The 14,291-nt window shown below is 50.7% G+C and overlaps 1 protein-coding gene across 1 annotated transcript in view; it reads right to left on the reverse strand.

Moving 5' to 3' along the window:
• Window positions 1-225: 225 nt before the first annotated feature.
• Window positions 226-14,291, reverse strand: part of LOC142563393 (sodium-dependent nutrient amino acid transporter 1-like) — a 71,172-nt gene continuing 57,106 nt past the window's right edge. Inside the window, exon 9 of the mRNA XM_075673947.1 lies at window positions 226-504. Within this exon, the coding sequence (XP_075530062.1) occupies window positions 232-504 (273 nt within the window). The 3' untranslated portion in view covers window positions 226-231. The remainder of the gene's footprint in view (window positions 505-14,291) is intronic.

The raw sequence follows: 14,291 nt of genomic DNA on the forward strand, positions 1-14,291 counted from the left end.
GCGATTGCGACGCCGATTCTTTACTATCGGCAAACCGAAGGGTAAGGAAGTTGGCCATATAGGGAAAAGCGGTAACTCATTCACACGACGTCCTGGTGCCTTGGCTGGCAACAAAGGCTGCACCACAACAAATGCCAGCATGCTGTCCAATGTGTGAAATACATCGACATTTATTGAAAAAGAAAGAAAATGCGTTCGGGCGCTTTTCGACCTCCCCAGCTGGAGCGACGGCTACTCGCAGGGGAAGGGGTCCCTAACCCGGCGCGTGAACAATATTTTGGCGGGTGAGGTGGTGGTGCCCTTTATGAAGCGTCCCATGTACTTGGGGCTGTGGCGCACCAGGTACAGCGTGAAGCGCTCGGCCACAGTCTCCTTTCTGTCCGTCTTGTGGACTTTCTTCTGCGCCGGCAGGTCGGAGTGCTTGATGGCCTCGTGGTAGGCGCGGAAGTAGAGCGCCTCCCGAGGACCCCAGTGCGCGCACGGAAGCAGAGACAGGTTCACGTCCTGCGCGATTGAAAAGCGACGCCTCATTTGCGAATCTTCCGAGAAATTGCTGTCTGTGGCTGGTGCCACCATCTCTTGTCGAGTGTCTGGATAGTACCCGTATAACGAATACAGGTGATATGACTAGCGAAGATATGATTAGTCTTCACTACTCCTACACATGTGCCGCTGACCCGCTCTGTGTGCTACGGTATAGCGCAGTGAAACAACGAACGATACTCAAACATGCTGTGACAAATTATAGGACTTCAGGAGCACAATTTTCTTGATGAGCAAATATTTGTGTGCCTTTCCCCCGAAGTATGTCGTGTGTACTTGCCCGCGTTCTTATGGAGTAAGTTGACAGACCCTTGAGGCACACAGGTACTGGAGACGCAAAGCAAAAAAAGCGGGCCAATCCCGGCGACCGCATCATCGACCATCTCGTCAGTGACGTGGTTCACGTGGTGGGCGCCACCACGTCTTGTCGTGCAGGCACGCTAATCATTATGATTCAAAATACGGTACTCAAGGGAAATATAGCCTGACAGCATTTAATTATTTACCGGTTCACAAATGCTTCGCTTCATGGAGATTCCAACATGAGCGTCTGATCTGCATTTCTTCTTTCCTGTCACAATTGCGTATGAATGCTTTTTTTTAATGGGCGCCACCATGGATGGGTGGATGGATGGATGGATGTTATGAGCGTCACCTCTGGAACGGGGCGGTGGGTTTCGCCACCAATCTCTTGCTAATATAATGCCTAAGGTCCTACCTAGGTTAAACAATAAAAAAGGAAAAAAACACTATGAACCACCACACCCAAATTTTATTATCCCCTATTGCGAACTGTGCCTTTGTACGCCTCAGTTTTTTGTCGTTGCCCTGTTCTTCCACCAATCCTTCAATCGCCTGTTACTAATGCCTATTGCGGACATGTTTATTTTTCCACTGCTCCCCCTAAACCCAAGGGTTTCAAGAAGGCCAGTAGTGCCTAACTCGACCGCTAGGTAGACGTCTTCACATTCTAATAAAACATGCTCCATAGTTTCCCTAGCTTTACCACAGCCCGCACATGCTTCTTCTTCCTTCTCATATCTCGCTTTATAGGTGCGTGTTTTAAGGCATCCCTATCTCTCGTAGAAAATCAATGAGCTTCCCTTTGAGTTATCATAAATTGTTTCTTTCCTGACTTCGTTTTTTCCTCATAAGTAGTTACTCATGGCAGGTTTATTTTCCATTGCCGCCACCCATGAGATTATTTCAGCCACTCTGGCTTTACGCTTGACCTTCTTTGTTGCTGTGTTGCCCACCCTACAGACCGCATACTTGCTGATGAACTTCTTAGTTCTTTTCCTCCACTGTGAATCAATGTTTTTCCAGTACAGATACCTGAACACTCTCACAGCCCATTTATTTCTTCCGTATTCCTCAGCCGTTCTTCATACTCAATTTTACTGCGAGCTTCCCTCACTGCAAAACTAGTCCAGCCCATATCACCCTGCAAAGCTTCATTTGTAGTCTTCCCGTGAGCGCCCATTGCGAGGCGACCCACTGACCTTTGGTTCCCGTCAAGTCCTGATTGTACCCCTGATTTAACGCAAACAAACGCATTTCCAAAAGTAAGTCCTGGAACCATTACACCTTTCCACATACCTCGAAGCACCTCGTACCTATTGTATCCTGTTGTGCCATTACCATCAGCCCGGATTCCGAATCTACAAGATGCAGAATTTATCCTGCGAACGCCCTTTGGACAAACCCGGGGCTGCGCCGAAAGGCACAGCGCCCTAACTCTCCCTTGACAAGTCAAGATGCTGAGCCGTCAGGCAGCGGAGTCCTGAGGAGAAGCATCGGCAAGCGACATGTCCAAACGTGCAACAAAGTGCTAGACAGCCCGGCGCCGCATTTCCTTTCCCCTGGAGGTCACCGCGCGCGGCAACTTTCAAGCGGGTGGCCAGCGCGGTTGCTGGTTGGACCTCTCGGACGACCGTCGAGTGCTGGCTTTGTATTGGGCCGTTTGAGTGACAATCGTTTCTCGGGGCTTTATAAGCCCCGACGCCGCCGCCTGGAGAACCGGATCCACCGAACCACCGTGACCCGAGTGCCGCTCTCGAGTGGAGTGAGATGTGTCACGCATTGGAGTCTCGCCGGACGTCGCCGTGCGGGAACAGTCGCGTTTGCTGTGAGCTCTCGGCCCAGTGCCCATCCGATCTTGTCCTGTATAATGACCTGTATATAGTGTATAAAGTCCCTTTCGTTATTCTCACCGACGCCTGACTCGGAGTCTTCGCCACCAACGCTCTGTCACGAAACGGGTGACGAGCGCTACGGGACCACCTCAAAGTCGTAATAATCCCCATAGCGCTTTGTGCTTTATTATGGCTGCGTTTCTCTTCCCCTTCACTGTTATTGTTTTTTCCTGTGTTTCCATATATCCATTGCCTTCGTTATAGTCATATACAAAAGTATTTATATTCTGTTACCCGAGGTATTTCCTGGCCCTGTATCTCCACTGCTTGTTCATTGTTTTCCTTGTTCATTGTTTCCATGTTACGCTGCCAGTGGCGCCATCTGTGAGCCGTCGGCATACCAGCTTGAGCGAGCGCTGGGTGTTTTATGCCATCGTATACACTTGGCGCTAGCTTTTTTTATGTTTGTTTTCTCGCTCGCGCGGTCTATTTAGGTATGACCGGGCATTTTGTGCGCAGAAAATGGTGCCGTGTGGCGCATTAAAGCGATTTCATTCGCCTTAACTGGAATATTTGTTGCCTTTGAGGCGGACGAGTCACCGTATGCTATGTGATGCGGGTGCGTGTTTAAGCCTAAAATCAGCCGCGGAGATCAACTGAGCATTTCTAAAGGTCACGAACGTGACCTTGCAGCCACATTCTCGCTGCGATTGTAAGCCGTAGTTTAGCAGCATTTAGTAGGCATGAAACGCACGCCACTATCGTAGCAACTTAGGTACCGTTCTCCTGCGGAATAAATTCTGCTGTTATGCCAAGCTAGCGCGCGATGCACTGTGGTATAGCAGCTGCGGCGTAAGATATGGGATAGATAGATAGATAGATAAACTTTATTAAAAGAATAATCAGAAAAACCGCTAATGGTCGGGGCCCTTAGTCCAGGGCTCCGCTGGCTCTTGCCATCTTCTCAGCTCTCTTAATCAGCTTGAGCTGGTCGTCGAGGGCCGAGCTGGACAGCAGTGCCTCCCATTGCTCCCTCGTTATGTTCGTGTCTGGGTGTTCTATGTTGTGTAATGTGCACTCCCACGTAATGTGGTATAGGGTTGGTGTGGCCCCACACCATGGGCATTCGTCCCTGTAGGCTGTGGGGTGTATCCGGTGTAATATGTGTAGGTTCGTGTAAGTGCCTGTCTGGAGCCTACGCCAGGCAGCGGCATCTTCTGTCTTTAGGTTTCGATGGGGTGGTGGATATCGCAAGCGTCCGCTGCGAGCGACATTGAAGCCGCCGGTCACGCTAGCTGAGCCGTGTTGTTAGGCTGTACAGCATCCACTTTTCGCCGGCATAGAAGAACCGTGCGCCGCGTAGCACACGACCACGTGACGCTGGAATGTTACCGTATTTTCACCTCTGGCTTCCGCGAAAGATCACCTGCTGCATACGCCGCACGGTTCGCGCGTGCGCTCCGCTCCTCAGCCGCGTGGATAGCCGTACGCAGCCTCACTCGAGCACTCTCCGCACGCTCTCCTAGCCTAGCACGCCACCCATCGCACGACCTAGAACACAATTTGCGTTTACATGGATGCGGTAGAAGCGCGTCCTATTCATCATCATCATCATCATCATCAGCCTGGTTACGCCCACTGCAGGTCAAAGGCCTCTCCCATATTTCTCCAACAACCCCGGTCATGTACTAATTGTGGCCATGCCATGCCTGCAAACTTCTTAATCTCATCTGCCCACCTAACTTTCTGCCGCCCCCTGCTACGCTTCCCTTCCCTTGGGATCCAGTCCGTAACCCTTAATGACCATCGGTTATCTTCCCTCCTCATTACATGTCCGGTCCATGCCCATTTCTTTTTCTTGATTTCAACTAAGATGTCATTAACTCGCGTTTGTTCCCTCACCCAATCTGCTCTTTTCTTATCCCTTAACGTTACACCTATCATTCTTCTTTCCATAGCTCGTTGCGTCGTCCTCAATTTGAGTAGAACCCTTTTCGTAAGCCTCCAGGTTTCTGCCCCGTAGGTGAGTACTGGTAAGACACAGCTATTATAATGTTACGTGTAGCTGACGTACGAGTTGACAATATATTTACACGTAGACAAGCGGTGGCAATGATGGCGACGCTATATCAAGCGGTGGCCACGTCGTCTTCCTTCTCCTCAGTGCAGCCACACTGTGGCGGCTGTTCCGTAGCATCACCCCCGGCAGTAGAAGCGCCGTCCCGGTGCTTAATCTACACATCCGCGGCGAAAGGTGCGTGATATGGCTTTAGTCTCGCCACGTGAACGATGTCACTTGCAGCCGACGATGACGCTGAGAGGCTGGCGGGGATGACTTCATACGTGACATCGGTCACTTGTCGCACCACACGGTATGGGCCAGTGTAGCGGGACAGCAGCTTTTCGGAAAGGCCCACACGTCGAATGGGGGACCAGAGAAGCACCAGAGAACCCGGAGTAAATTGTACGTCGCGATGGTGGCAATCGTAGAGGCGTCTCTGATGCTCCTGCGAGGCCTCGAGACGGGTGCGGGCGAGCTGGCGCGCGTGGTCGGCGTGTGCGATCGCGTCACGGGCGTATTCAGTGGCTGAACGTGTGGCCGAGGGCAACAATGTGTCCAAGGGCAACGCGGGTTCTCGGCCATATAGGAGGTAGAATGGTGAATAGCCGGCGGTGTCGTGACGCGATGAATTATACGCGAACGTCACATATGGTAAGTGAAGATCCCAGTCGTGGTGGTCGGTCGCGACGTACTTGGATAGCATGTCGGTGATGGTCCGGTTGAGGCGCTCCGTGAGGCCGTTGGTCTGTGGGTGGTAGGACGTGCTGAACTTGTGCTTAGTCGAGCAGGAGCGGAGGATGTCCTCGACGACTGCCGACAGAAAGCTGCGGCCACGGTCAGTGAGTAATTGGCGCGGGGCACCGTGCACTAAAATGATGTCATACAGAAGAAAGTCGGCAACGTCAGTAGCACAACTTGTCGGGAGGGCTCTGGTGATTGCGTACCGCGTAGCATAATCAGTAGCGACGGCGACCCATTTATTTCCGGAGCCCGAGAGAGGGAACGGTCCAAGAAGGTCTAGACCAACACGGAAAAAGGGTTCCGGTGGGATGTCGATCGGCTGAAGACATCCAGCTGGAGGTGTGGAGGGCTTCTTCCGGCGCTGACAGGGCTCACAAGCGGCAACGTAGCGCCGCACGGAGCGAGCGAGACCCGGCCAAAAGAAGCGACGGCGTACACGGTCGTATGTGCGCGAGACGCCCAAGTGTCCAGCCACGGGAGCGTCGTGAAGTTGTTTGAGGACAGTCGACCGCAAGTGGGATGGAATTACGAGCAGAAGGTCACGGCCGTGTGGATCGAGATTGCGGCGGTATAGTGTCCCTTCCTTAAGGAGAAACATCCGGAGAGAGGCGTCGCCAGGCGTTGACTCCAGATGGTCGATGAGGGCGCGTAAGGAAGGATCGCGGCGTTGCTCATTGCCGATTTCGAGCAACTTGGACACAGAGAAAACGCAAGTGATGGTGTCCGCATCAGCCGGGTCGTCGACGGGGTAGCGGGACAAACAATCCGCATCCTGGTGCAAGCGTCCCGTCTTGTATACCACGGAGAAGGTATATTCTTGCAGGCGTAACGCCCAGCGAGCGAGTCGTCCCGTGGGGTCCTTGAGCGAGGATAGCCAGCAGAGAGCGTGGTGATCAGTGATGACACAGAAGGGGCGTCCGTACAAGTATGGGCGAAACTTGGCAACAGCCCACACAAGAGCGAGGCACTCGCGCTCTGTGATTGAATAATTGCGCTCGGCGGGTGAGAGAAGTCGGCTGGCATAGGCTATAACGCGATCATGTCCACGCTGGTGTTGTGCTAATACTGCTCCTATGCCGTGACCACTGGCATCAGTTCTAACTTCCGTTGAAGCAGACGGGTCAAAATGGGCCAGAATTGGAGGCGTGGTAAGGAGAGTAGTGAGCTGCGAAAAAGATGCGGCATGGTCAGGTCCCCAAGAAAATAGGGCGTCTTTCTTCAAGAGGTCGGTAAGGGGACGGGCGATGGTCGCAAAATCCTTCACAAAGCGTCGGAAATATGAGCACAGCCCTACGAAACTACGAACGTCCTTGGTAGACTTCGGAACAGGAAAGTTCGTAACGGCGCGAATCTTGTCCGGGTCAGGTCGCACGCCTCTGGCGTCCACGAGGTGTCCAAGGACGGTGATTTGGCGGCGAGCGAAGTGACATTTTGACGAGTTCAACTGGAGACCGGCGCGGCGGAACACGTCAAGAATCGCTGAAAGGCGGTCTAGATGCGTGTCAAATGTGGGTGAGTAAACGATGACGTCGTCCAGATAGCACAAACAGGTGGACCACTTGAACCCCTGAAGCAAAGAGTCCATCATTCGTTCGAAGGTGGCGGGCGCGTTACAGAGACCGAAAGGCATCACCTTGAACTGATAAAGGCCGTCAGGGGTAACAAATGCAGTCTTCTCTCTGTCCATGTCGTCGACGGATATCTGCCAGTATCCGGACCGTAAGTCGATAGAAGAAAAATAAGTGGCACCGTACAGGCAGTCTAGAGCGTCATCAATACGTGGCAAAGGGTACACGTCCTTTTTTGTGATTTTGTTCAGGTGGCGATAATCTACACAAAAACGCCACGTTCCATCCTTCTTTTTGACAAGTACGACGGGAGAAGCCCAGGGACTACAGGAAGGCTCGATAATGTCCTTTGCAAGCATCTTTTTGACTTCCTGTTGGATAACAGCTCGTTCTGACGCAGAAACACGATATGGACGACGGTGAATAGGGTTCGCATCGCCAGTGTTTATGCGATGGGTCACGACGGACGTTTGACCTAAGGGTCGGTTGTCAAAGTCAAAAATGTCGCGATAGCCTTCAAGAACGCGGCAAAGGGCTGCAGCTTGAGCAGGTGTAAGGTCAGAGGAGACCATCTTCTTCATGTCGACGTCAGTACTGTGCGATGACGTCACGGTATGGGCTGAGCTGTAACGATCTTCCACTGTGAATGGCTCGACCTCATCATCCTGCAAAGCGCGAATTATAGCCAAGGAGATCCCCTGAGGCAGAACTTGCGCGGTTAGCGCAAAATTGACGAGTGGAAGGCAGGTGCGGTTACCAGTAATTTTCAGCACAGTGTGCGGCACGATAACACCATGTGTAAGCATAACGGCCGGAATTGGTGCGGCCACGTAATTGCCGTCAGGTACAGCTGGTGAGGACAACAAGTCTACGTGTGTCATAGAGTGAGGTGGTAGGCGAATAAAATCGATGCAGCTCAGATGGCTGGGAGGCGGGTCCACAGGGTCGGCAAGAAGAGGCAAGTCAAGGCGAAGTGAGCCGGCCGAACAGTCAATGAGGGCAGAATGATGGGCAAGAAAATCCAGACCGAGAATGAGTTCGTGAGGGCAATGCTCGATGACGGTGAAGAGAACGACGGTGTGTCTCTCAGCAATGGTGAGTCGGGCAGAGCACATGCCAACAATAGCGACAGTCCCTCCGTCGGCGACTTGTACAAATCGGTTCGGGGCAGGCGTCAGAACTTTCTTGAGCCGACGGCGAAGAGCAGCACTCATAATGGACACATGCGCCCCGGTGTCAATCAACGCGCACACAGGAACATTGTCGACGAGAACGTCCAAAAGATTCTTGTTCGTCGGTAATGTGAAGCGAGGATTTTGAGCCAATGTCGTCTTTGCAGCTTCACCTCCAGAAGCTGCGCTGTCTAGTTTTCCGGGCGGGGGTGCGGCGAGTAGGTCGGAGAAGGAGCACGGCGAGACGGGGGCGAGCGAGATTGACGACGGGAGGGAGAAGGCGAGCGGGAGTAGCGGGGTCGTGTCAAAGGCGTCGCAGGGTCAGATGATGGGGTGGGCATAGAAGGGGCGAAGGAAAAGGACGCACTAGAGGGGCGAGGGTGGTAATTAGGAGAATAGCGTGTGGGGGAAGTCCAGCGGCTGCGGCAATGGCGAGCGACATGGCCAATGCGTCGGCAGTTAAAACAGATCGGCTTGTCGTCCACGGTTCGCCATTCGGAGGGGTTGCGCTGTCCATAAGAGTAAGAAGGGCGCGGTGGGGCCGTGCGTGGAGAGAGAGGTTCCGAGCATGCGGAACGAATGGAGTGCAGGCCGACGTTGGATAACTCTTGACGGACGATGGCCTGGATCAAGGAGATTGCCACCGGAGAATGATCAGGTGACGGAAATGAAGGGGCCGCCGGTTGTGCCGCTTCGACCTCACGACGAACAATGCGGGTCAAGTGGTCACATCGCGACGGCTGGTGGAAGAGGTCGTCACAGGATGACGTAGCAGCTGTGTTGGGAAGTCGCGTGATGTGCTGGGATAACCGGCGGCTTTTAGCATGCTCAAGACGGCGGCACTCCTTGAGGATCGTATCGATGCTGGTGACGTTGGTAAACACCAGTAAATTGAAGGCGTCGTCAGCAATCCCTTTGAGGACGTGATTTACCTTATCGTCCTCAGACATGGTCGGGTCAGCCTTGGCACAAAGGGCCAAGACGTCGAGAATGTAGGACACGTAGGACTCGGTCGACGTCTGTACACGTGTGGCTAGGGCTTTCTTGGCATTGACTTGACGACCGAAGGGATTGCCAAAAAGGTCGCGGAGCGTCTCTTTGAAGAGATCCCAGCTCGAGATCTCCTCTTCGTGAGTCTGGAACCATGCAAGTGGAGCTCCGTCGAGGTAGAAAACAACGTTCGCGAGCATAATAGTCGAATCCCACCTGTGACTGGTGCTGACACGTTCGTATAAGCGGAGCCAGTCGTCAACATCAGGACTGCCGACTCCGTTGAAAACACCAGGATCTCGAGGTGGGGAAATGGCGACGTAGGTCGGGGCTGCAGGCGGAGACGGTTGCGTAGAGGAAGGGCCGCCAGCAGGAGCCGAAGTTGCACTGTCGCCGTTGCGACCGCTGCGAAGCTCCATGACGGGTACGGGGAACGTCCACCTCCACCAAATTAATGTTACGTGTAGCTGACGTACGAGTTTACAATATATTTACACGTAGACAAGCGGTGGCAATGATGGCGACGCTATATCAAGCGGTGGCCACGTCGTCTTCCTTCTCCTCAGTGCAGCCACACTGTGGCGGCTGTTCCGTAGCAATATACTTTTCTCTTGAGGGAGAATGGCAACCTGCTGTTCATGATCTAAGAATGCCTGCCAAACGCACCCCAGCCCATTCTTATTCTTCTTATTATTTCCGTCTGATTAACTGCGTATTATTTCCGCGTCCTATTAACTTACCCTATCGCGTATTACCCCTTCACCACCGCGTACATGAATGCGCGTTTTGCTGTTCAGGAAGCTAACGTCACCCGCTGTCATATTTGTAAGTTAGAGCTCTCCCTTCCGATGAGCCTATTTTTGCTGAAGTGTTGGGAAATGGACCGAGCATACAGGCAGCTTGTCTGCTACATTCTTCAGGTTCTCAATAATTGGCCCGAATTGTCAAATATTCACGTGATTTATGTTGTGCAAACGTGCAGCACTTTCACAGAGTATTAAAATTTGCCACAGTGTCCGGCGTTTCCAGTGGTAGCCGAGCATGACCCCATCTTCTTTTACAATATAGTATCGCATGTTTTCTCGTACGCTGCCTACAGATAACATACCCGACAATATTTCTTGCTGAATTTTAGGATTAAGTACAATGATTTCGGCTAAATGTCTTCGGCCGTCACTGAATGACAGGCCTTAAGCATCACAGGGCGAGATCGTGAACACGGGGCGAGGTAGAAGTTCTTTAAATTACTCGTTTTCTTCTGAACGTGCGGTCAAACGAGACAGGCCGACGCAAGATATCCGGCTGTAGTGAGGTCAGATACATCATGTGAAGCAGGTGAAACATATAGCCATGGTTCACATATGACGAGACTTGGCTGCACAAATTCCAAACAAAGTCGTAGGATGTGTGAGGAAAACCCCATGCTAGTTTCCTGTCTAGAGTTTTCCTCTATAGCTGAAAACTTTCCCGCAAAATATTTTGCCTTGCATTGTTTATGCTTATTCTCAAGTCTTTTGCACATTTAAATAGAAAATAACAATATTATATATATATATATATATATATATATATATATATATGTGCCGTTATTAAAAAGTTAACGACAAGGTTACCCTTAACTCGCCGATGTTCATGTTTCGTTATTGATAAAGGAAACACTGTTTAAACACATGAAATGTACCCACAAGTGAAAATTAATCACGTGTGGACTGCTCCGTCAGCCCCCGTGCTTGTTTCTATTTCTCACAGAGCCACAGTGGCCACCACCGGTTCCTCGGCGAGTTGTCATTCCGCAGTGAATGCATTCTCATAATTCCTGATACGGTACGCTTATAATAAATGTGACGCTGAAATGTGCACTTTCCATTCCAAATGTCCCCTTTATGGTGCATTTGGTGCGATGCACGTTAGGAGTGGATTGCCTTGCTTACGTTGGATGCGACATGCATCTGTTGCATTTACGTATACACAGCTATTTTCGTGCTTGAGTTGAAAACCAGCTTCGGACCGATCGGGAAGGCCTAAGAAAGGAGGTCTAAAGGCGGCCCTTGTTTCAGTGTGTTGCGAACGATTCGCAACTCCAGAGAAACGCGACGGGAAGGAGCCTCAGCATTTGTTTATTATTTTATTTTTGAGATAGCAATTGTATGCACGCTCCAGGAGTGTATTCACCGCAGCCGTAATATCGCGTGTAAAGCTCATGCACGAGACGAAGGAGGGACCCGCACGTCGTCTGCTGTAGGTAGGTTGTCTGCTGTAAGCGCGCGAAGGTGACCCGGGAAGAATGGTGGCTAATACAGGTCGCATTCCAACAACACCTATTTGTTCTCACAAAAAAAAAGGAAGCACGAACACGTGTAGGGCATTCGACTAATAATGCGAGGCTCCTGCATGTCCCTGGTTGTTTTCTGCGCAGTTTCGCATTCGCAAAAGTGAAATATTGTTAGTCATCCCCCACAAAACCACCTTGTTTGCACTGTTCGGCTGCTAGGGATGCTAGCTGCTCATATCGCGCGTTTCTTGTCCTATCCGCCAAATTCGCCTCGTTGTCCATTGAACCACGAACAGCAGTTTCTAATGCACTTGCTATGACATCCGTATTCTAAATAGGCAAGGCAGTGCCAGCATAAGATAAGCTCCTTTGTCGCAGTACAACTGCGTTTTTACCTTCATTTAAACCCGCGGAAACTGCACGATAGTGAAGTTCTACTTCTGTTCCTTCCTCACGGCATATATATATATATATATATATATATATATATATATATATATATATATATATATATATATATAATTTCAATAGAAAGGCAAGAATTTCTACTTTTAGAGCTGCACTACCAAACTAGGCAGATATCACTTGCACAAGAAATAAAACTGCATAACTGATTAATTATTTCATTATCGAACTTTTCCATGTTCAATTTAAGGCCCATATTGCAATTAACAAATTGAAATGAGTGACTTCTCATGGCACATTAACTTGCAACGAATGTTCAAATTACCACAAGTTTTGAGATAGTCGCCACTAACCCTTTAATAAAAACTTCACTTACTCCTTACACAAGACATTTTTGTGCAATAGAGCTAAGAATAATTGGGAACGGAATAAGTCTCATCGCACATCTTGAAGGCGCATATCTCAAAATTGGTGTCACCCTCAAAATTTATATATGAAAGGCGTACAGTTGGTAGCGAACTCCACGGCTAAATATCTTAAGGTTGCTTCATCAGCGGTAAAGTAATGAGCTTGAAAGTGTACTAGCAAAATCTCATTATTCATTCGATTATATAATTCAACTCACCTAGAAAATAATGCCTCCCTACAGGAATATACTCCCGCTTGCGGAGCAAAATTCTGCTACATGCCATAGGCGATCTTACTGTATCTCCCGTTAAATTTGAATACACCTTACATACAGGTAAACACGATTACGGCTTTCGAGATTTATTGTGAATGTATACATAACTGTGCATCTTTCGTAGTCGCAGTGTCAAGCATGGTGACTTCACCACGCGCATTCAAGATGACTGTTATATAGAGAGACTCACTGGACTGCCCGATGATCCCGGGAATTACAATTTTTTTACAGCGACGCTGTTAGCCTCTAGTTGGTCGGCACTTTTCGTGGCGTGCGTACCAAAAAAAAACGGCAGCTGCAAAAAGGGTCTGTGTTTGGGTTTCCGCATAACATAGATGTGTTTTCTTGCATGTGCAGAGGCAGACGACATTGCGAACGATGGCCCCGTATTCGAGCGCTCTACCTTTTCCTTTTTAGAGCGCAGCTCTTTGGCGTCCGTTCCTGGGTTTCGCGTCGTCGTCGGCGTTGTCGTCGGCCTCGTAACCAGCTCCGCCCCCCTTTCATCCCCCCAGCGCTAGCAGCGACCGACTGATACCGCTGGATGCCGCTGACGCCGCTAGAGAGTCAAGATAACGTGACTGCATAGAACACCGTCGCCGCCATGCAGAAAGAGGAGGAAAGGGTCCCCCCTCCCCCCCCCCTTTTCTTGTGTGGCGGATAGGGTGCTCTTCAGTTGCCGACGCGCTGGTTATTTCACGTAGGCCCCGGCACGTCGACGAATACGTGACCACCTTCCCACGGCTAGACCTGGTTCTTAGCGCTGCGGAAGCGAGGGTATCATATTGTTTGTGTAGGCATCGGCGGCGTTGTCCCTGAAACCAACTCCGCAGCTGGGGTTGACTCACTATCGGCGTCAGCGGCATCAGTCAGTCGCTGCTATCTGTTCCCTCCTCCCTTTATCGTGTTGTCCGCTTGCTGCGCGCGCTTCTGCCCCCATCGTTTGCCGCTGGGTGTACACGCCGCCCCCCTCACCCCTCTTCCTGCGAGTCTCCGGTTGTCAAAGCGCCGGCTCGAACTTAATTCCTTTCTTCGCTCCTCCTCCAATGCAACCCCTGTGCGGTGGCAATCAGAGAGCCAGATCGGTGGCGGCGGATCTGTATATGTGCACCGCCCGAGCCGAAATTGCCGCTGCCGTTCGCCCTGTGCGGTGGCAATCAGAGAGCCAGATCGGTGGCGGCTTGACATAAAGACAAACAGCAATTTCCTAACACTTATGCGGGAGAACATCCCGTTCCTCTCGCTGGTAACGCGTCCCACGGCTGTGACAACCTCGCGAGGCACTTGTATAGATCTCGTCTTTGAGAATCAAGCATTGGTGTACCAAGTCGAACATATATCAGTCTATTTCTCCGACCACAAAGCTTCCTTCATGACTGTCAAGAACTGTTAGTGGAGTCTTTGTTAAAGGAATACGTGTGAAAAATAAAAAAAAATTCTGTGATAGCGCATACATGTGTTGCTCGATTTCTTTGCCTCAATCTATCGAAAAGGTGAAACAGCTTATTTGCTGCGCTCAAATTTCGCATTAGGAAGTAACGTAATCGTCGGTAATTTTTTTATGCACTCGTACGATGTAGGCCGCGTGGCGTTGTTGCCGTCACCGTGACTTTAGCACAGCTTTTCCTTTTCTCTTTTTCGCTTTTATGCATGATAAATAAGGAGAAATCGCTGAGACAGTAAAAAAAATATATTTTGTGTTTAGGGCTCACTCGGACTCAGAC

This window comes from Dermacentor variabilis, chromosome 11 (genome assembly GCF_050947875.1).
Source record: "Dermacentor variabilis isolate Ectoservices chromosome 11, ASM5094787v1, whole genome shotgun sequence".
Lineage (NCBI taxonomy): Eukaryota > Metazoa > Arthropoda > Arachnida > Ixodida > Ixodidae > Dermacentor > Dermacentor variabilis.